Genomic DNA, 23,220 nt, shown 5'->3' with positions numbered 1-23,220 from the left:
AAAGGACATTCCATTAAAAAAATGAATAAAAAATGCAGAGCAAAAATAAATAAAAGAATAAATAAATAATTCTGTTCACTGAAAAGGATATTACATTGAAAAAACACACCAAAATAAAAAAAATGTAAAGCAAAAAAATAATAACTCCATCGACTGAAAAGGGCATTCGATTCAAAACAAATAACTTTTTTTTTTTTTTTTTAAAGAGCAAAAAAAACCCAAAAAAAAACAAAACATATATATATATATATATATATATATATATGTATGTCTGTGTGTGTGTGTGTATATGTTCTCTGAAAAGGACATTCCATTCAAAAAACTTAAAAAAAAAAAAAAAAAAAGCAAAGCAAAAATAAATAAAGAGGATATTCTGTATAAAAAATAAAAAAGCTGAAATAGATGTTGCATTATGCTATTTCCAGACAACTATTTAATGTAAAAAAAAAAGAAAAAAAAAAAAAAAAAAAAAAGCCAAAACTTTTATTTCGTGGGTCTCAGGAGGTCAATATAAAATCTGACCTGACGAAAAAAAAAAAAAAAAGCAACCTAAGATTAACTTAAGAGTCTTTTTCCAGAACAGACAGCTTTATTGTCTGTTCCAAGTAAAAACAAAAATTCATCTTTAAAAACCCCACTCAGGCATTAAAAACACCCCAACACACTCCAAAGCACAATACAATGGATAAAAACAAGTCCAACCCATAAAAAACTAAACCCAGTAAAACCACAGTGCAGTCTGTTCTGTGTTGTTAAGAGCAGCTGTTGCAGAGGGGATGAAAGATGGTTTTAGAGAGGTTTTTTTCCGGCCAGTGGGGTTCTGTAACGTCTGCCTGATGGCAGCAGCATGACGCAGTGGTGGAGGGAACCGGTGAATCAATGTTGTAGAAGATGACGGTGTTTCCACGGTAACTACGGAGCCTCTGAACGTCCAAATGGGTCGTATCTGATGACCACGAAAAGATGAACAACTGGATTTTACACCAATTATTTCCCTGTAACGATAGGATTATTGGATCAACAGGTATTAAACAGTTTAGATCAGTAGATGGTTTTGGTTTTTGAGGGTTAATAGAAGAAATATAAGGTTCCAGAAATGATGAAGTCTCATTTTTCAAGTATTTTTATTCTCATTTTCAAATTTTTGTTCATTTTATCCCATGAATAATTGAGGATAAAACTGCATTTTACACCTGTTATTTACATGTAATCGTCGTCATCATCATGGTTTTGGTTTTTGAGGGTTAATAGTATACATATAGAGTTCTGGAAATGATGAACTCTCATTGTTCAAGTATTTTTCTCATTTTCAAGTGTTTGTTCATTTTATTCTATGACTTATTGAGGTAAAACTGCATTTTACACCCATTATTTACATGTAATCATCATCATCATCATCATGGTTTTGGTTTTTGAGGGTTAACAGAATACATCTAGAGTTCTGGAAATGATGAACTCTCATTGTGCAAGTGTTTATATTCTCATTTTCAAGTGTTTGTTCATTTTATTCTATGAATTATTGAGGTAAAAGTGCATTTTACACCCATTATTTACATGTAATCATTATTGTCATCATCATGGTTTTGGTTTTTGAGGGTTAACAGAATACATAAATGATGAACTCTCATTGTTCAAGTATTTTTCTCATTTTCAAGTGTTTGTTGATTTTATTCTATGAATAACTGAGGTAAAACTGCATTTTACACCAGTTATTCACATGTAATCATCATCGTCATCATCATGGTTTTGGTTTTTGAGGGTTAACAGAATACATATAGAGTTCTGGAAATGATGAACTCTCATTGTGCAAGTGTTTATATTCTCATTTTCAAGTGTTTGTTCATTTTATTCTATGAATTATTGAGGTAAAAGTGCATTTTACACCCATTATTTACATGTAATCATCATCGTCATCATCATGGTTTTGGTTTTTGAGGGTTAACAGAATACATATAGAGTTCTGGAAATGATGAACTCTCATTTTTCAAATATTTTTATTCTCATTTTCAAGTGTTAGTTCATTTTATTCTATGAATTATTGAGGTAAAACTGCATTTTACACCAGTTATTCACATGTAATCATCATCATCATCATCATGGTTTTGGTTTTTGAGGGTTAACAGAATACATATAGAGTTCTGGAAATGATGAACTCTCATTGTGCAAGTGTTTATATTCTCATTTTCAAGTGTTTGTTCATTTTATTCTATGAATTATTGAGGTAAAAGTGCATTTTACACCCATTATTTACATGTAATCATTATCGTCATCATCATGGTTTTGGTTTTTGAGGGTTAACAGAATACATAAATGATGAACTCTCATTGTTCAAGTATTTTTCTCATTTTCAAGTGTTTGTTGATTTTATTCTATGAATAATTGAGGTAAAAGTGCATTTTACACCAGTTATTCACATGTAATCATCATCGTCATCATCATGGTTTTGGTTTTTGAGGGTTAACAGAATACATATAGAGTTCTGGAAATGATGAACTCTCATTTTTCAAATATTTTTATTCTCATTTTCAATTTTTTGTTCTTTTTATCCTATGAATAATTGAGGTAAAACTGCATTTTACAACAATTATTTACATGTATTGATCCGATTATTGGATGAACAGGTATTAAACAGTTTAGATCAGTAGATGGTTTTGGTGGACGGTAGATGTTTGGGTCTTTAGGGTTCATTTTACAGGGGCGTCATATATGAACCATTTGTTCTGTAGTAGTCTGAACATGGTGAATTCCTGTTGAGTTGGTCAAATATCCAAACACTTCTCTCTTCATAGATCTGTGACACATTTAATGATCATTTGAATACATCCTCAGAACTTATTTAACATATTGATCAGAAGTCCAAACCCGTCTCAAAGCTTCCAGCTCCTGTCTGCTTTTATTCGACTCCAAAGACTAGACATTAAACATGAGAACAGTGTCTTTAAGTGTCCGTTGTTTTAATTAGAGGTTTAGTATTGGAGCTGCACTTTTTTTTATCACCTCACACCGAACGAGCGTAACATGGCAAATTGACTCCACTTTGTTAAATATAAAGTCTATTGACGTTTTAATGGAAAAGCTGAAGCCTCTGCAAACACACAGAGATTTAAACGTTCTAATTGTGTTTAATTTACCTGACGGTTTTAATGGAGCTGAGCGGAAAAACACAACAGATGCGCAGGTGACGGGAGGGAGAAAACTCAACTAAATGGGTTTCAAATAAATCCCCCCTGAAAAGCGCTTTATTAATCACTTTTCTGTCCCCGTCTGTTCTGTTCTGTTTGGATGTCACCTTTAAAATCCACTCCACTCCGTCTAATCTCCAGAGGCCTAACTGTGTGATTTCCTGTCCCCGGTCTGCTTTCAGAGTGCGACTGGAGCTGTAACGCCTGTAAAGGGCCTCTGCGAACCGACTGCCTGCAGTGCATGGACGGATACGTTCTGCAGGACGGAGTGTGCACGCAGGGATGTTCTCCAGGGTTCTACAAAGACGGAGACAGATGCCTGGGTCAGTCACATGTGCACTCCACACGTCACTGTCTGTTCTGGTGTCAGCGACCCCGTCTAGCACCAGGACGCAGTGGGGATGAAAACACAGACATGACTGAAACTGGGTCATGGATCGGCAATTTATTTATTTATTTTTTTTTTTGGTACAATTTTTATTTATTTCTCATTTTTGTCAGTATTACAGGGTGGGGAAGCAAAATTTACAATATTTTGAGGCAGGGATTGAAAGACAGTGTATGACCGATTAGTTTATTGAAAGTCATGAGAATTTAAATCTTCAAATCATATTTTATTACATTTCTAACGGTCTTGTTGTCTACCTCAAGTTCAATTGGCATTTTTCTCATGGATTTGGTTGGATCCTTTAGGATTTTGGATTTGAGAGCTTTAATAAAAGCTTTGGTACGTTTTTTGTTGCTTCCTCCACTTCCAGACTTTCTGGTAATAGTTTTGCTCATAGTCATTCTCTTCTTTCCATTATAAACAGTCTTTATGGACACTCCAACTATTTTTGAAATCTCCTTTGGTGTGACGAGTGCATTCAGCAAATCACACACTCTTTGACGTTTGCTTTCCTGATTACTCATATGGGCAAAAGTTTCTGAAAAGGTATGGATAATAGTGTTAGGTATGATTATGACATCAATATATGTTTGGTTTCAAAACAATTGACGTAGTGCCTGCTGAGAAAAAACAACTAAATGTTCATTGTAAATTTTGCTTCCCCACCCTGTAGGGTGAGGTCAAGGGTGTCGGGGGGGGGGGGTTTGGTTTGTTTGTCTGTCTGTTAGCAAGATAACTCAAAAAGTTATGGATGGATTTTGATGAAATTTTCAGGAAATGTTGATACTGACACTGGGCTTTGGTGGCTGTGGCGCCTTCTTGGGGTCTTCTCCTCCCTGGTGGGGTGGGGGTCACTGCCACTGCGATGCGGAGGTGGTTCGGCCCTCCCTCACTGGTCATGATGTGGCTCCATGTTGGCGGCGCCGGGTTGCTGGGGGTGGTGCCCCCCCCCCCCAGTGCCGGTGGCTCCCTGTGATAGTGCCTCCCCTCTTTTGCTTTATGTTCCCCCTGTGCTCAGCCTGTTTCTTTTCTTTATTTCTTTATCTATTTCTTTTTGTTTTACTATTATTATGCATACTAACGCTGGGTACATGGGTGGCGGGGTGTGTATGTGCGTGTGTGTGTGTGTGTGTGTGTGTGTGTGTGTGGCAGTGGTGGGGTGTACTGATTTTATATGTAAAGCACTTTATGCTACATTCACTGTATGAAAAGTGCTATATAAATAAAGATTGATTGATTGATATTAAATATAGTCTGGATCCATAGCTCTTCATAATTCACCTTTCAGTGACTGTTTTGTTTTTCTAGTCAGAAACATTCTGAAACTTCTCATATCTACTGATAAATTAAATGCTGAGTCATTATTGTTCCTCACGTTTACATACATGTTTGATCGTCCACGTCTTTGTGTCACAGGTTGTGATGAACACTGTGTGCAGTGTCTGGGTCCGGGTCAGTGCCAGCGATGCCACGCCCCCTACGCCACGCTGCAGGGTCAGTGTGTACTGGAATGTGGACGAAACCACTTCCTGGAAGAAGCCTCACAAGTCTGCAAACGTAAGAAGTCAACACAACGTCAAATCACATGCGAAAAGTAACATATGGACTTAAATTAAGAAGGAAATAAAATAAAATAAATAAATTAATAATAATAATAATAATAATAATGATAATAAAATACAAATTAAAAAATACAAATAAAAAATAATAAAAATAATAATAAAAATAAATAAATAAAAATAAAATAATAATCAATAATAATAATAATCAATAATAATCAACATGTAATAATAATAAATAATAAATAATAATCAACATGAGTGGAAAGGTTCTACATTCAGCCCAGTATGATTTTGAGTGGATCAGACCAGTTAAATAATAACCTATAAATAATGGCAACTCAAAACTTTTATCTATGTTTTACCGTGAAAAAAGACAATTCCATTAAATGTTTACGTCTACAAACTATCCTTTCACAAAAAATGTGAATAACATGGACAACCTGATATTTCTTAAGAAAAACAAGTGTAATTTTAACAGTTTTATGCCTCAGTTTATCATTTACACATGTACATTATATCTTACAGATCACAGTGGATCTACAAATAAGCATTTAATAACAGGCAGAATATTGGTAAAATTACGCTTATTTCAGGTTCATATTTGTACGGTTATTCGCATGTTTTTATGAAAGGACAGTTTGTAAATGTAGAAATTTTGATGGAATTTTACTGTTTTTGCACTAAGGCATAGAAAAAATTGGAGTCGTCATTATTTATAGGTTATTATGATATGATATTTGTTCAGGTTATTTACATTTTTTGTAAAATGATAGTTAATAAAGGTAAATATTGTTATGTAGGTTTACTTTTTTACACTAAAACAAGAAAAAAATTGGAGTTGTTCTTACGATAGTATTGAATTGATCTGAATGTGGAACCTGAGCTTAAATGAGTTTAACACCATTGATTATTAATATTTTCAGTATAATTTTTGCATTTCATAAATTCATCCCATGGGCCTGATTGGACCCTTTGGTGGGCTGGTTTTGTCCCACGGGCCATATGTTTGACACCCCTGTAAAAGACCTTTGGCTTCAATATCTATATGTGTTTGAGTTTAAAGCATACTCACTACAGTTGTCCAAAAATCCAAATAAAAATATGTTGATCTAGAACTTTTTTTTCCTGAAATAACTGAAAGAAAATAACTGAAATAGAGACAACCACAAGATAAATGGGAGAAAGAGGGAGGTCTAATAATAACGGATGAAGAATGGCAAAACATCTGCCAATTTCAATGGAAAAGTACAGAGTCTCATTTATGGAAAGAATTCTGTTGGAAAAACATAACTCGTTTTTTTATTACCCGTAGCCATAAGTCACATTAAACAAATGGGAATTCACAATGCTGGAGGAATTGTAGCTGCCACACTGCACATCATTTCCACATATTCTGGGAATGTCCCAAAAATTAACCATTATCGGAAAGAAATACATAAAGCCATAGAAATTATTCTTAATATCTATTTACCTTTTGATTTCAAAACAATGTATTTGGGATGCATTTCTCCAGAGGTCAAGAACATAAACAGATACCTTTTCGGTATAGTACTAGCTGCAGGAAAAAAAAAGCAATAACTAAACAATGGATGATACAAGAAGAACTGACAATAAATAATTGGATAGACATAACCATGGGAATTTATGGGATGGAAAGAACAACCTTTACTGTAAATTTGAAGATGGATGTTTTTGTGTGACACTGGGAGGGATGGGTGAGATATGTGAAGCCTTTGAGATCTGATTTTGCTGAGATGAATGCATGAATATGAACCCAAAATCATCTGAAGGAAATATGTTTGTGTTTTTGTTTACCTTTATTTTTATGTTTATGCATTTAGGTAGACGTTTTTTTCCAAAGCGACTTACAGGGGAAAACCAATCAAATCACTCAATCAAATTTTATTTATATAATGTAACAGGTCAAGTACAAAGGCTGAACCCAAAAGCAAGACCACAGAGAACAAATAAAGTTGAGTGTTTTTATTAAACACTTTAACAGGTGACAAAATACAACTCAGAGATAATGTTAATACTGAGACGCCACTGAGTCCGGGAATAAACGTCTGGGCTGCAGGTGGGTATGGCTGACGACCAGCAAGGCCGAGCCGGAAAAGCCCCAACGGAATCCCCACTAGGGACAAACAGAGGGAGGTCAAAAAACAAGCCAGGTCATACACAGGGAAGCGATCAATAAAGCAACGGTACATGGGAACAGGCAGAACTCACGGTCAGTAATCCAGGCGGGTGGTCGAAGCACAGGTAACCGGTGGAGGCTGAGGTATTAAAGGGAGTAGGCAGAATCAGAGTCGGGTAAACGAACCAGGTCGTAGACGAGCAGGCAGGATAGACACAGGCAGAATCGGTGGTCGAGGGACGAAAACGGGTCAAAAACAGTAGACAAACGAACAGGATCCAAAAACGCTGGTGAGTGAGCACAACAAGCTGTAGAACACAAACTGGCAACTAGATAAGGGAAGACACAGGGTTTAAATACACAAGAGGGCGGGAAGACAGTTGGACACAGGTGGAACACATCAGGGTGGAGCCAGGTAATCAGGGAAAAGGTGAACACGATCAGGGAGAGGAAGTAAAGACACCAGACAAGACACATGAGGGAAACTTAACAAAATAAAACAGGAAGTGACAGACAAAACAGAAAAGACAGACAAATCCAGACACAGTCTGGAAGCCGACATGACATATAGCCCCAGATTACCAAAAAAGTTCTCTCATGACACTTTATATATAGAGTTGGTCAAAACCAGACTCTAAGCCAATTTACAGAAACCCAACAGAATCCTCCAGGAGCAAACACTTGTGAGTGGTGACAGTGGAAGGAAAAACTTCCCTTTAACAGCAGAAACCTGGAGCAGACCCAGACTCCTGGAGGATGGACGTCTGCCTTGACCAGTTGGGGTTAAAGAGAGAGAGTAAAGAAAGAGAAAAAGAGAGAGCGATAGAGATAGGGACTGGGGGAGAAGGGGGGAGTAGGGGGAGACACATGGAGGCAGTTGAGGATAAGTGAGTGGTGATGATGAGGGCAGGGGAGAGGCAGGACCACCGCAGCAGGTCCAGAGATAATCCTGGAAGAATCTGTGATAATCCTGGGAAAAACCTTATTAAAATATTTAAAATGGAATGTTTGAAAGTGCTAGGACAGGAGGTGCTCTCGGAAGAGCTGGGTCTTCAGGAGCTTCTTGAAGATAGGCAGGGATGCCTCTGTTCTTGTAGCACTTGTTAGGGCGTTCCACCTACGTGGAACGACCCATGAAAAGAGCCTGGATTGTCTTGTACAAGGTCTGGGGACCACCAGACTACGTTGCCCAGACAAGCGGAGTGGTCATGGGGCGACATAAGCTTTTATCAGTGCACCTAGGTAGGTAGGAGCAGACCCACTGAGAATTTTGTAGGCTAGGATTAAAGATTTGAATTTGATGCGGGCAGCTATTTTTGTATTGATTCTTTACTTTGAGATCTTATATGACAGGACCATAATGAGCTGCTGTAAATGTTTTTGTTTTGTTTTGTTTTTTTACCACCACTCTCTGGATGTGCATAGTTTGTGTTTTTGTTTGTTTTTTCAATGTATGAAAAGAAAAATTTTCTGTCAATAAAAAGAGAACAAAAAAAAAGAAATAGAGACAACCTTGAAAACTGATGCTTTAGGACAGATCAGATTCAACCAAATGAACCTGGAGGCTAAAATGGGCTAACATCTTCATTCCTCGTCTTCTTCAGCGTGTTCGTCGGACTGTGTTCTCTGCGACGGCATCGGCAGCTGCAGCGCGTGTCGAGACCAAACCTACCTCATCGAAGGATACTGCACCCCCGACTGTGGCCACGGTTACTACGCCGACCAGAAGAGCAGGAGCTGCCACGGTAACGCCTTAAATCATTCTCTTTAAGACTGCCACTATGACAGGCCGTCTAAGTGTTTTCTTTGCAATAATAGTGTCAGATAATGTCTTCTTTGCCAATTCTTTTGCACCTTTGTTTTCAGGAAGAACTTAATTTTCAATATCTGTCCATTAATTACACTGGTCAACAACAAATTTATTAAGTTTTTTGAGCTGATTTGGGATCATTTTGGTGTGCTGAATCCAAAAATCACATTCATTTTGCTCAATCAGGTCAGCGTTCTGAACTATGCTACATATTGGCTTTTTAACATTTTTGCTTACATTTATGGGCATTTTCACATCATATGATACAAAATTCTTTCATATTTCTTGCAATAAACGAGTTCTGAAGATTTGACTTTTGCCAATTTAGGATTAATGTTTTTTTTAATATTACAGGTGAATGAAATGGCTTCGACTAGAAGATCTTGCAAAAATAAGCCTGACGTATTTTGCTACATCTGCGCTGAATACACCATTGTACCTAACAGGAATCAAGTCACAAGTTTCATAAAGTGTTCTTACCAATCTTATTTTGGTATTAATTCTTATATTTTGTGAGAAGATCAAATTTCTCAAAATCAAATTAGCAAAAAAACCTGACCTGATTGAGAAAAACAGATGTCATTTTTGGATTTAGCGGTGCAAAATGGTCCTAATTCAGTTGAAAAAACCTAGACAACTTGCAAAAAACATTTTTTTGTAACCCAGTGTTATTATATAATTAATAAAGGCTTAAAACAGTGTGTTTTAGTAAAAAAAGAAAAAATGGACTTGACATTTTTAGCATGTTTATTATCACAAATGTCCATAATAAGACTTTCTGAGATTACAGAAATAAACTTTCAACTATTTTACATCTGCTCAAACATGCTTTTTTAGTCATGAACATTCAGTATTCATATTACGGCCTCGTATTTGTTGTTATTTCCAGGCGTTTTTTAGCCTGTGTGGACGTCTCTGAAACAGTTCCTTTCTACTTGTAACAGAGCCCCACATTGGTGCCATAAAGTGTTGTATAGTGTTGGAAAGCTCAGGATCTCAGATTTTTAATGCCATTTGAATTTTGTGGCTAGCACAAACAGTTCAGGAGTTACAGTCATTTGAATGCTGTAAAGCAGGGGTGTCAAACTCAAATCCTCAAGGGCCGGTATCCTGCATGTTTTAGATGTTTCCCTCTTCCAACACACCTGATTCAAATGATGAGCCTATCATCCAACTCTGCAGAAGCCTGATAACGACCGTCAGGTGTGCTGGAAGAGGGAAACATCTCAAACATGCAGGATACTGGCCCTCGACGACCGGAGTTTGACACCTGTGCTGTAAAGTGTAAAATACAGTCTTTCTCAATAAGAAATCCATCTGAAATCGCGGGGTTTGAATCCAAACACGAAGGCAGGACTAACAGGTGCCGAGTAAACCAATCACAGATAAGACAGATGTGACGCTTTCAGAGAAATGTAAGAATACAGTGTGTAATCCGTAATTCAGTCCTTACCTTTGAATCAAACAACCGACAACAGTTGTAAAGGGACTTGGAACTGAGTCATTTGCGACAAAAATAAGTCAGTGCGTACGAGGCATTGCAAAACACCCGCCCCCAAGACTTGTGATTGGCCCAATTTAAAATAGATTGGACATAATTCACAGCAAATGGACCAGTTCCAGAGCATTTGCTCTGTACTGAATACACAAAGAAAATGAGATGCCTGGACAGGATAAAAGTCAAGGTCTGGGGGGAGGCAATGCATGTAACGTCACCGCTAGCGGAAGTCACCACGGTTACACCCACTGAGTGGCAGAAAAAGGGAGATGAGTAGCGGCTTTGGCTTGAATACTGCGAAAACTTTAGTACAATCTAAAAAGTGGGGAAGAGCTGTTGTGTCATTGATCGCACAAATAGGTTTAAAAAGCACTGGGAGCTATCGTTTTAGCGGAGACCTAAAGCCAAAGACAGAGGAAGCAGATGGATCGCTGCAATTCAGAGAAATAACTGGAATCCAGGCAACAAAACCTGGATTTGTGGTTGACATTTCATGTCAGATAACATTAATTTATGCTGTACGCCACTCAACAGAAACCGCACTGTTAAAAGTGTCTAGTGACATCCTGATGGCGGCCGACTCCGGGAAATCCACGGTCTTGGTCCTGCTAGATCTCTCCTCGACCTTTGACACAGTGGACCATACCATAATGATTGAGAGACTGAGGGACCTGGTAGGGATGTCAGGTCCTGTGCTAGACTGGTTCTCCTCTTACCTGACCGGCAGAAGCTTCACTGTGTCAATAAACAACTTCCAATCTGACTCAGCGGATCTACTGTGTGGTGTGCCCCAAGGCTCTGTCCTGGGACCAGTGCTATTCTTACTCTATGTCCTCCCACTTGGCCACATTATCCGACAGTACAGTGATGTCTCCTATCATCTATTCACAGATGACATCCAGATATACTGCTCCTTTAAATCCTCTCAGCCCCACAAACTGAGTTCCTTAATCATCTGCTTGTCAGAGCTGAAGCAGTGGCTAAATGATAACAGCCTCCAGCTGAACTCCAGCAAAACTGAGACCCTCATCATTGCCCCGGACAGTGCAATCCCAGGGACCAAACATCACCTTGGAGACCTGAGTTCCTCGGTAAAGACCAAACTGAGGAATCTGGGTGTCATCTTTGACCAGGACATGTTTAGAATTCTACTCCAAACACCTAGTTAAAAACTGTTTCTTCCAACTACGCAACATCTCCAAACTCAGATCTATGGTGTCCATCAATGAGCTCGAGATGATCGTTCACGCTTTCGTATCTTCTCGCTTAGACTACTGCAACAGCCTGTTCACATGCTGAAACGAGAAGGAGCTTGCCCATCTACAGTTTGTCCAGAACTCTGCTGCCAGGCTCCTGACCCGCACAAACAGGAGAACCCACATCACTCCCATCCTTAAATCTCTCCACTGGCTCCTGTTCTATATCGTCTTCATTTCAAAATTCTGGTGCTAACTTTCCGGGCCCTACATGGCCAGGCCCCTCCATACATTGCTTCCCTGATCCAGCCCTACAGCTTGACTCGTAGCCTGAGGTCTTCAGGACAGCACCTGCTGATGGTTCCACGGACCTGTTTTAGCACACGTGGTGACAGGTCTGTTAAAGCTGTGGCACCACGTCTATGGAATGACCTGCCTCTACACCTACGGTCCATGGACTCTGTACAGAGCTTTAAGAAACACCTCAAAACCCTCCTGTTCAAAAAGGCTTTTTAGTCTCCCACCTGACCCAGGACCACCACAGACTGACTACACTCTATGTATTCATCATAACGTACTCCATGTGTCCCACCCCCCCACCCCCCCAGTCTCTCTATATCTCTATCGCTCTCTCTTTTCTCCTCCTTTACTCTCTCTCTTTAACCCCAACTGGTCAAGGCAGACAGCCATCCTTCAGGAGTCTGGGTCTGCTCCAGGTTTCTGCCCGTTAAAGGGAAGTTTTTCCTCGCCACTGTCACCAACCACAAGTGTTTGCTCCTGAAGGATTCTGTTGGGTCTCTGTAAACTTGATTTGATTCTGATTTGAATTGGTAAAGCACTTTGTGACTCTGTCTGTGAAAAGTGCTCTATAAATAAAATTTACTTACTTACTTACTTACTTACTTTATTCTTGCGTAAAATCATACCTTAAATTACATATCATTTTGGCCAACGTTACTTCTTAGTAAAGCTTTAATGTTAGCATCTGTCATTTAGTTCTATATTTCATAACTGAAACGTTTGTGTCTTCAGTTGTGTGATTCTGAACCTCGTGCTCTACATGATTTATAAACTAGCTTAAACTGAGGCTAACCTAGTTTTCCAAATAAGGGGCTACTCTAGTACACAGCTGTTGGATCTGTGTTGGATCCAGTATTTGATGTGAACTCTCCTTAAATCTCCACAGTACCAGTAGATCATCCACTCACTTGGGTCAATACTAAGGGTTCAACTCCAGTAAATCAGTAGTGAACTGTGAGCACTACTGCTGGGCCTTTACCGCCCAAATCACCGCCAAGAAAATACGTCTGCACTGACACAAAACCTCCAAAACAATAGTATGTTGAATTAAAGCACTCACCAGCTGGAATCCTCTAATTAACGATGACGAGGATGTCAACAACTCTTTGGCTTTTGGATGCTTTCAGCCTTTGCATTGGGGATTTTCCTGACGTTGAACTCAGGTTCATATAAATGTCAGGATAGGTGATTTCTGTCACAGATCAGTGTTCGTGGACCACTTGTTGTTTGGTAGCTTGTATGGATCCATGTCCAGTCCAACTGTCTTTAATTTCATGTTTTATTCCACATTTTTCTCGGTCTCGCTGTAGTTACTACTATGCTCCGCCATGTTGAGCTGGTTTGTTTTTGCCACTCAGTCTGACTTAGAGGGGCGTGGCCTAAGGGGGGACGTGACGTATGTGCATTCCCTCTATAGCAGTTTGGAATAGTGATGTCTCCATCTGGATTTTTTTTTGCTTCCGATCCGATTTGTTTGGGGATGAGTTTTGCCGATACTGATCCAATACGGACTTTTTTACAATAAAATTTTGACTTAAATTTGGAGTCATTATTTATAGGTTATTATACTTTTATTTTACCTGAGACCACAGTTGGGCTGAATGTGGAACCTGAACTAAAACAACTATGACTCCTTTGACTCTTTTTAACTTTAGTATCATTTTTGCACTTTCCAAATTCATGCTGTGGGACAAATTAGAACCGTATGTTTGCCACTGCTGTAGCACGTCTGTGGACAGGTCCATCCAGGTATTATATGGGGGTGTGTTTGGTGCCGTGTGTTAGTGATGTGAAACGGGTTGGGGTGGGTCAAAAGAATATCAGTTTATTTGCGGGGCGGGTCAGGTCAAATAATTCCACGAAAGCCCAGCGGGTTGAAAAAAACCCACTCACGTATCATAACCAAACCTCATGAAAGTGAGTCCTCTAAGCACCTTCGGAAACTTTAATTTGAAGAAGCAGGACGTTTGCCACCCCCTGAACTGGGCCCAGATTGGCCCGATCTCATGACTAAATCTGATCTGATCTTCTAAAAAAAATGCCAGATCGGCAGCTGATACTGATCTGTGGATCAGATTGGGACATCCCTAGGTTTGAAAAAGTCTGGAATTTTTATTTGGAAAAACAGCAAACACCCTGATGTGAGCAAAAAACTGTACAAAATTGATCACGTAGGTTTGGAGAATGGAACAATACTTAGCAGAGTTCAGTGACTGAACAGTGGTTTTTAACCCTTAAAGACCCAAACGTCCACCTTTAACTCTTAAAGACCCAAATGTCCACCTTTAAGACCCAAATGTCCACTTTTAAAACAGCCAAAGTGATCAATAAAATGAACAAAAATGAATAATAAATCAACAAAATAATAAGTAACATGAACAAAATTAGCCACAAACTGAACAAAATTGAAGTTTCTTTTCCTTTTAATTAATGAAAATGAATAAAAAACTTGAAACTTGATTCCCCAGTCAAACTCATGCACTTGGATCAGTGACAGTGGATGGACACACTGGGGTTATGTTCAGTTAAAGACAGATTTTTTACTTCAGTTTTCTCTTTTTCTCATATAAAAACCTTCAACTTTAATCTGAGCTTTAATGAACATCTACATGATCAGTGAATTAAACAGAAGAAAATACTTGATTTTCACTGAAAAAATGCAAAATACAGAGGATCATATTACAGTAGATGGTGATAAATGACTTGATAAAAGGTTAAATAGAATACTTAATTTGGGACGTGCCACAGAAGTCACATTGGGTCTTTAAGGGTTAATATAACATATCATAAATGCACGAGGCGAACAAAAACTCTTCCACCTCCCTGTATATTTGAGTAGTTGCAAAATGTTCAGTCACACAATAGAAGATGGTGAGAAATGGTCATGAGATCAGAAGAACTACCATACTTTCTGTGCTATAAGTCGCACCGGAATATAAGTTGTCCACGTTGTGACATGAGATATTTACACAGAAAGATGTTAAACAGAAAGATTATTTAAATATTTATTTCCATACCTTAACTGATTTTTTCCAAACAGTGGCTGTAACACGTCAGTAAAACGTCAGGAACAGGCTGGTTCAAAAACCCAGAACAGTCATTGATCTGTATGTTCATCTTCCTTCTGCTCATTAAACCACTGCAGTCGTCTTCTTCAGTGTTCTTCGGTTGAACATCCTCAGCTCCGTCACACTCCTTCTACATCTCTCCTCCGTTGTTGCTCAATGGCACTTCCGTGCTGCAGCTCTATTTCCTTCTTAGACAGACGCATCAATTGGTTTTAACTTCAAAGCTGCATCATATGCACTTCTTCGTGTGTTTTCCATGATGAGGGTTTGTGCATGACACACAAAATGACTGTTAAAAGTTCAGCTTAAAACATCTCCTCTTCATCACCTCTTCCACCTGTCTGTCTCACTTTTGCACTTCCTGCTACAGCGCCCCCTGGAGGCCGTTAGCCTGTATAAATCTATACTGGAGCTGCATCGCTGTATAAGCCGCAGGGTTCAAAACAAGAAAAAAGTAGCGGCTTATAGTCCGGAAAGTACGGTAACACCTAAAGAAGTAAAAGTAGTAAAAGCGGTTCTAATAAGTCAACTCTACACTTTGTGAAATGTGCTCGTTGTGCGTCAGAACCATTAGAGTTTAAAAAAAAACAGACGCAAATTAGTGAAAAACAGTCAAAGTCAAAAGCAGAATGGTCCTCCTCATTAGGCTGTTCTATTCTATTCGGTTCTATTTTTATGTGAATGTGAGTTTACTGAACGCCAGATCACTATTAAAAGGATCTGCCACCGTGACACTTTGCAGAGGTAAAAGTCTATTTCTGTCCTTTTTTTTTTTTTTTTTTCTCGGTGGAACTGTTGGAGCGGAGTGCTACCGTTGGCTGTCTGACATGAGGAGTTTCCTGTTAGTCGTGTACTAATTGGTTCGCCTGAATAACAGTGAACCGGGCTCCGTCTCCACAGTCGAGTCATTAGAGCGGCCTTGTTCTGTTTTTTTTTTTTTTGTTTTGTCTTTTTTGCCGTTTTCGTCCAAATAGCGGCTGTCATCCTGCAGGCGCAGACGCTTCAGGGCTCGGGGAACGCCGCGGATTGCCACATGATTTATGAAATGTGACAAAGCATAATTCTAATAGAGAAATATATTATCAGGCCGGCGTTGTGATAAATGCTTTCTTCTGGTGTAGTAATGAACATTTCTCAGCCTCTAGACTTCGACTAATCCACCAGTTAATCAAGTGAAATAGCCGCAGAAGAAATATTTTATTTTACTTCAGGGGGTGAAAAAAAAAAAGTTTCAAATTATAGACTGATTTTCATTTGTGAATTTAATTACATGGCTGAAAGTTTGGAGTTTTCCGAGTGGCTTTTGGCGTCATTAGAGGAGATATAATGAGATTAGAGCGTGGCTTCATCCAAAGAGCTGATCTTTAGAAAGTTTCCTGACAAAGTCTCGTCCAATTAAAGGCGACTGCTCTCAAATGCCACAGCCAGACCCGAATGTCTCGCTCACATTTCATCACATTTCTCCCACATACATCACTTCATAACCTGCTCTGATCCCGCTGCCTACTCGCACCCAGACGAAGGTTTTAATCAGATAAATAGAAAGCTTCCAAATGATTATTCGCTGGGTTTTGCGCTTTAATACGGTTTAATTTTTATGAAGCTGAGCCCAGCAGCGGCGCTAGTTTGATGGTTTTAGGTCAGCGGTGTCAAACATACGGTCTGTGGACCAAAACCGGCCGCCAACGAGTCCAGTCCGTCCAACGGCATGCATTAGTGAAATGCAATAATTACACTGAATGTCTGTGTTTTCTACGTTCTAATGTGTAAATGATGAAGTGAGGCAAAATAAAGGTGTGGGATGTTTTTATACAACGTTTTTGCTGCTAAAAAGAAACAGCTGCTAAACTGGTTTTCATAGTTCCTGTAACCGTGACAATACAGTTCTATTCTATTCTATTATTCTATTCTATTCTATTATTCTATTCTATTCTATTCTATTCTATTCTATTCTGTTGTAAATTATCACATTATGTTCTGTTGTATTCTATGGTGTTCTATTCTGTTGTGTTCTGTTCTATTTTATTGTTTCTATTCTATTGTGTTCTGTTCTACTCTATTACATTCTGTTCTATTCTACTCTGTGCTGTTCTATTCTACTCTATTACATTCTGTTCTATTCTACTCTATGCTGTTCTATTCTACTCTATTACATTCTGTTCTATTCTACTCTGTTCTGTTCTATTCTACTCTATTACATTTTGTTCTGTTCTACTCCGTTCTGTTCTATTCTACTCTATTACATGTTGTTCTATTCTACTCTGTTCTGTTCTATTCTACTCTATTACATTTTGTTCTATTGTACTCTGTGCTCTTCTATTCTACTCTATTCTATTCTGTTCTATTCTGTTGTGTTCTGTTCTATAGTTTCTATTCTGTTCTGTTCTACTCTATTTCACTCTGTTCTGTTATATTGTGCTCTGTTCTACTCTATTACATTCTGTTCTATTCTACTCTGTGCTGTTCTATCTACTCTATTACATTCTGTTCTATTCTACTCTGTTCTGTTCTATTCTACTCTATTACATTCTGTTCTATTCTACTCTGTGCTGTTCTATCTACTCTATTACATTCTGTTCTATTCTACCCTGTTCTGTTCTATTCTACTCTATTACATTCTGTTCTATTCTACTCTGTGCTGTTCTATCTACTCTATTACATTCTGTTCTATTCTATTCTGTTCTGTTCTATTCTACTCTATTACATTTTGTTCTATTTTACTCTATTCTGTTCTATTCTACTCTATTACATTTTGTTCTATTCTACTCTATGTTCTTCTATTCTACTCTATTCTATTCTGTTGTATTCTGTTGTGTTCTGTTCTATAGTTTCTATTCTGTTCTGTTCTACTCTATTTCATTCTGTTCTGTTATATTGTGCTCTGTTCTACTCTATTACATTCTGTTCTATTGTACTCTATGCTGTTCTTTTCTACTCTATTACATTATGTTCTATTCTACTCTGTGCTGTTCTATCTACTCTATTACATTCTGTTCTATTCTATTCTGTTCTGTTCTATTCTACTCTATTACATTTTGTTCTATTCTACTCTGTGCTGTTCTATCTACTCTATTACATTCTGTTCTATTCTATTCTGTTCTGTTCTACTCTATTACATTTTGTTCTATTCTACTCTGTTCTGTTCTATTGTACTCTATTACATTTTGTTCTATTCTACTCTATGTTCTTCTATTCTACTCTATTCTATTCTGTTCTATTCTGTTGTGTTCTGTTCTATAGTTTCTATTCTGATCTGTTCTACTCTATTTCATTCTGTTCTGTTATATTGTGCTCTGTTCTACTCTATTACATTCTGTTCTATTCTATTATGTTCTGTTCTATTTTATAGTTTCTATTCTATTCCGTTCTACTCTATTACATTTGGTTCTATTTCATTCTGTTCTGTCCTATTCTATGGTCTTCTACAGAACAGAATAAAATAGAACCAAATGTAATAGAGTGGAACAGAATAGAATAGAAACTATAAAATAGAACGGAACACAACAGAACACAACAGAACAGAATGTAACAGAGTAGAATAGAACAGAATGTAGTAGAGTAGAACAGAATAGAACAGGAACTATAAAATAGAACAGAACAGAATAGAACAGAACAGAATGTAATAGAGTAGAACAGAACAGAATAGAACAGAACAGAATGTAATAGAGTAGAATAGAACAGAATAGTCTTTTCTATTGTGCTCTGTTCTACTCTATTCTATTCTATTCTATTCTATTCTATTCTATTCTATTCTATTCTATTCTAAATAACACAAATAAAGACCAAAAATAAATGACCAAATAACTAAAAGTCAATACAAATGTAAACAGATGCTGTAGATTAAATAAAACTCCATAATGAAGTGTGTTGGTGTTTTTATTTCCAACAGTCCTTGAACTAAACTTACCTCCATTTGTGTCTCCTCAGTGAACGTCCACCCCCCCGTCCTCCAGGTCAACGGGTCCCTGCTGGTCGCCCTCGGTGGCTCCGCCCCTCTGCAGCCCTCCCTTCTGCAGGTGAAGGACCTCGACGGCGGCGTTCCCCGACACCTGGTCTTCCAGCTGGTCCAGGGCCCGAGCAACGGTGGGCTGGTCCTGCTCAGAGGGGGCGAAGAGGAAACGGAAGCCCGAGAGTTGAACAGCGACGACACCTTCACCTGGACGGACGTCAGCGGCGGCCGGGTCCAGTTCAGGCATCACAAGGACAAGCCCAGGTGGGTCCGGGTGGGGTCGCTGTGTGGTGATGAATGTTGGTGGTGTGATGCTTTCAAGTTTAACCCTTTCAAGGATACTGTTCACTCCAGTGGACAGCTATTCTACGGCTGTTCTCTTGTATATTCATGGATTTTGTTGTTTTTTGTGTTTTTTTGTTTGGTTTTTTTTACACATATCTTTATGAAAGTTTTAAGACACTACATATCTTTTCTGACATGAATTGGTAACCTTGTGTAGATCTCCCCTGAGCATAAACCCCCAAAATCACAACCCCCCCCCAGAGTTTTCACACAATTTATCAGTAAATACATGTTTCTTTGCTTCAAAAATTAAACGCATGGTGTCCAGCTGATTATTATTATTATTATTATTATTTTTATATTTTATTGTTACTTTTTAAATGTTTTTTTTAATTTTTATTTATTTTATCTATTTATTTATTTTTTATAAGACAGTTTTCAATTACATTGTTTTTTTGTTTTTTTTTTCACGTTTAAAGAGAAATGAAAACACTCAGGTAAAAAATCTTGATTATGGTTCTCATAATTCGTGCATGAAAGGGTTAAAGTAAAAAATAAAACCTCGGCGCAGTCGTCAATGTGACTTAAGCTTCATCAGCATCAAAGAGCGAGGGCTTCATCATATCCCCGAAATGGAGTTTCAGGGATATAATGGTTTTACCCCGAATCCCGAATCTTCTTGGTGTTTTGGCGATAAATAGGACCGATTTGGTTGGATTTCTTCTCCCTTGATAACTAACATAGGGGACCCCTAGTGGAAGAACTGTGGTTTGAACTCTGTTTCCACTATGTGGTACCAGTAGGGGTGTGGATAGGCAAGAATCTGGCAATACGATATATCACGAAATACAGTCTACTCTCGTTATACCGCCAACTTCCGTTCACGGCCAAATTGGCGGTATAGCGAAAATGGCGTTACAACGGGTTGCGTCCATAATGTGCATGTCTTTACTATATGATGTCTATGCTGCCTCCGTTAACCCGTTCTAATTGCGTTTCTAAATAAATCTTGATTCTGTTATGTTGTAAGGGATCATTTAAAGTGGGGGAAACATTTTAAGCATTATTATACCGTGTCGGTATCATCTTGAGGCTTTGGCTTAATCCCACGTCCTCTTCCCGACATCCTGACCTACTGAGTGTTCTGCGATAAATGAACGGTGGCCGTTCTGTAGACCTACTCGTAGCTTGTCGCGATCAGCGTCTGGCGCGTTTGTTTCAGTGCATTGTTAAAATTTATGTGTACTCGATGGCAATCACGCTGGAGGTATAACGGTCGGGAAATCAATGGTATAAGTGTTGTTTGTGCGTGGAACTGGGCTGGCGGATGGCGATAGGCGGAAATGGCGGTAGCTAATGGAATAATGCATTGGGGATTTTTGTGCAATGGTTTTGGTCGGCGGTGAGCGAAAATGGCGGTATAACGGCGGGCGGTTTAACGAGAGTAGACTGTATCATGATACTGTTATTTGTGATGTTAAAATGGCCAAAACGTGCCAATGTGCCAAAAAAGGTTGGGTTCCATTGGTTTATGTAGAACACAGGGAAATGTTTGAAAATGCATAATTCCATTAAACAAAAAAAAAGCAAAAATATCACTGCTTTAAGTAAAGGTGAGAATGTAAACAGCTACATCGACTTAGCACAGATACGACTTCAATTCATGATTTCATGTGAGGCTTACTGAAAATATGTCCAAACTTGGAGCCCATTACCTAAAACGTTCAGTTGTTGGTTGAACAGGACAGAGCAGCACAGCCAATAACCTGGAGGGGGCGGGGCTTAAAGTGGCTCATGTGCATTTAAAGGGCCAGTGCTCCAAACCACCTTTCTGGTGTCATTACTCAGAAATAGTGTTAAAGATGGACCTGTGGAGTTGAATGAATGAAGAATTCAGACCCAAGCAGAGCATTTACAGCAGGGGTCTCAAACATGCGGCCCGGGGGCCAAATGCGGCCTGCCAAAGGTTCCAATCCGGCCCATGGGATGAATTTGCAAAGTGCAAAAATTCCACAGTCAAGGCTGTGGAACTCATTTTAGTTCAGGTTCCACATACAGACCAATATGATCTACAGTAAAATAATAATAGCATAATAACCTGCAAAAAATGACTCCATATTTTCTTCTCAGTTTTATGTGAAAAAAATTGTATTTCATTATGTCTGTAACTAATGACAACTTGAAATTTCTGTCTTGTTTTTAGTGCAAAAAATAACATTAAATTATGAAAATATTTACTTTTACAAACTGTCCTGTAACAATAAAATGTGAATAATCTGAACAAATATGAACAACCTGAAATGTCTAAAGAAAATTAAGCACAATTTTAACAATTTTCTGTCTGTTGCTAAGTGTTTAGTGTCTTTGTAGTTGAGGCATAGTATTGTTAAAACTGCACTTATTTTTGTAGGAAATTTCTGATTTTTCAGGTTATTTTTATTTGGATAGTTTATAAAAGTAAATATTTTCATAATTTAATGGGGTTTTTTGCAATAAAACAAAGACAAAAATTTGGAGTCGTCATTATTTATAGGTTATTATGCTATTATTTTACTGGTCCGGCCCACTTGAGATCAAATTGGGCTGAATGTGGCCCCTGAAAGAAAATGAGTTTGAGAGCCCTGATTTACAGTTTATGTAGACCACAGCGAAATGTTGGAAAGAAGAAGATTTCCGTTTAAAAAAATAGCCAAATATCACTCCTTTAAAACTGGTTTTATTTTTTAGTGCGAATTTCTGACTCTTATTCATTCATGGTCTTTACATGCTGATCAGAATGTGGCATTTGCATATTCATCATATCCCCAAATACATATTAAACAGTAGAATCCATAGTGCAGACAATCAGACATCCCAAGCCCTGAACTGAATTAAATGAGGAGTCGTTATAGTTGAATAGAACACAACGGGTCAGAGGGTCAACACGTCTGCCCATTTTCTGTCAAGACCCTTCACTCCTCCTTTTATAACTGACAGAATATTCAGTTTCTTCGTTCCTATTGCTGTTGTTTGTGCTTCTGTTGCATCATTGGCTGAAGCTGTGCAGGGGGTCGGCAACTGTCAGAACCCGAGAAACTGAAAATAACGATTAAACCTGTCGAAATACGAGATAATGACTCCTCAGCTTTGATCATTTTTATGTGGAACTACTCAAAGTGGTGCCATAACGTACACAGACGTGATAAAACCTGAAAATACACTCGATAAGTTGTATAAGAACATCAAATAATCTACACCAGTCGACAGATGACATGTTTGAGACTTCGGATCAACAACAAGTATAAGGTTAAATCAGTCTGAAAGGATTTATGACTGAAGTAAAAGAAGAAAACAGTGTAAGTTCATGAAGACGACGGTGAGAGATGAAGAATAAGAAATAAAATACAGTCCGACTCCACCGGCGTCACAAAGTTTGAGGTTGAAATCTCATTTTTCACCTGCAACCAGAGGCCTGCATGTTCCTGAAAACGCCTAAAACATTTTATATTTTTAACCCTTTCATGCATGACTTATGAGAATTTTTCCTGAGTGTTTTTATTTCTCTTTAGGCATTAAAAAAACAAACAAACAATGCATTTGAAAAAAAAAATAAAAAAATGTATGAACCTGTTTTTCGTGGAGTTTCAGCTGGACACCATGCGTTTAATATTTCAAGCAAAGAAACATATATTTACTGATATACTGTGTGAAATCTATGAAATAAAAACAAGTGCTTTGGGTGTCTAGAAAAGCGCTATATAAATCCAATCCATTATTTTTTTATTTTTTTATTTATTTATTTATTTATTTATTTATTTAATGCTGCTAATCTGATGTTTTCTCACATTTGATCATATTCCAATACT

General features: G+C 38.1%; 1 protein-coding gene across 1 annotated transcript in view; it reads left to right on the top strand.

Annotated features, from left to right (window-relative positions):
* fras1 (Fraser extracellular matrix complex subunit 1) overlaps positions 1-23,220 on the top strand; it is a 1,008,712-nt gene that overhangs the window by 551,732 nt on the left and 433,760 nt on the right. The window contains exons 23-26 of the mRNA XM_030143455.1: positions 3,365-3,505; positions 4,987-5,127; positions 8,874-9,014; positions 19,069-19,354. Coding sequence (XP_029999315.1) covers positions 3,365-3,505; positions 4,987-5,127; positions 8,874-9,014; positions 19,069-19,354 — 709 coding nt within the window. The remainder of the gene's footprint in view (positions 1-3,364; positions 3,506-4,986; positions 5,128-8,873; positions 9,015-19,068; positions 19,355-23,220) is intronic.

This window comes from Sphaeramia orbicularis, chromosome 9 (genome assembly GCF_902148855.1).
Source record: "Sphaeramia orbicularis chromosome 9, fSphaOr1.1, whole genome shotgun sequence".
Lineage (NCBI taxonomy): Eukaryota > Metazoa > Chordata > Actinopteri > Kurtiformes > Apogonidae > Sphaeramia > Sphaeramia orbicularis.
This window is presented reverse-complemented; position numbering and strand designations above follow the sequence as displayed.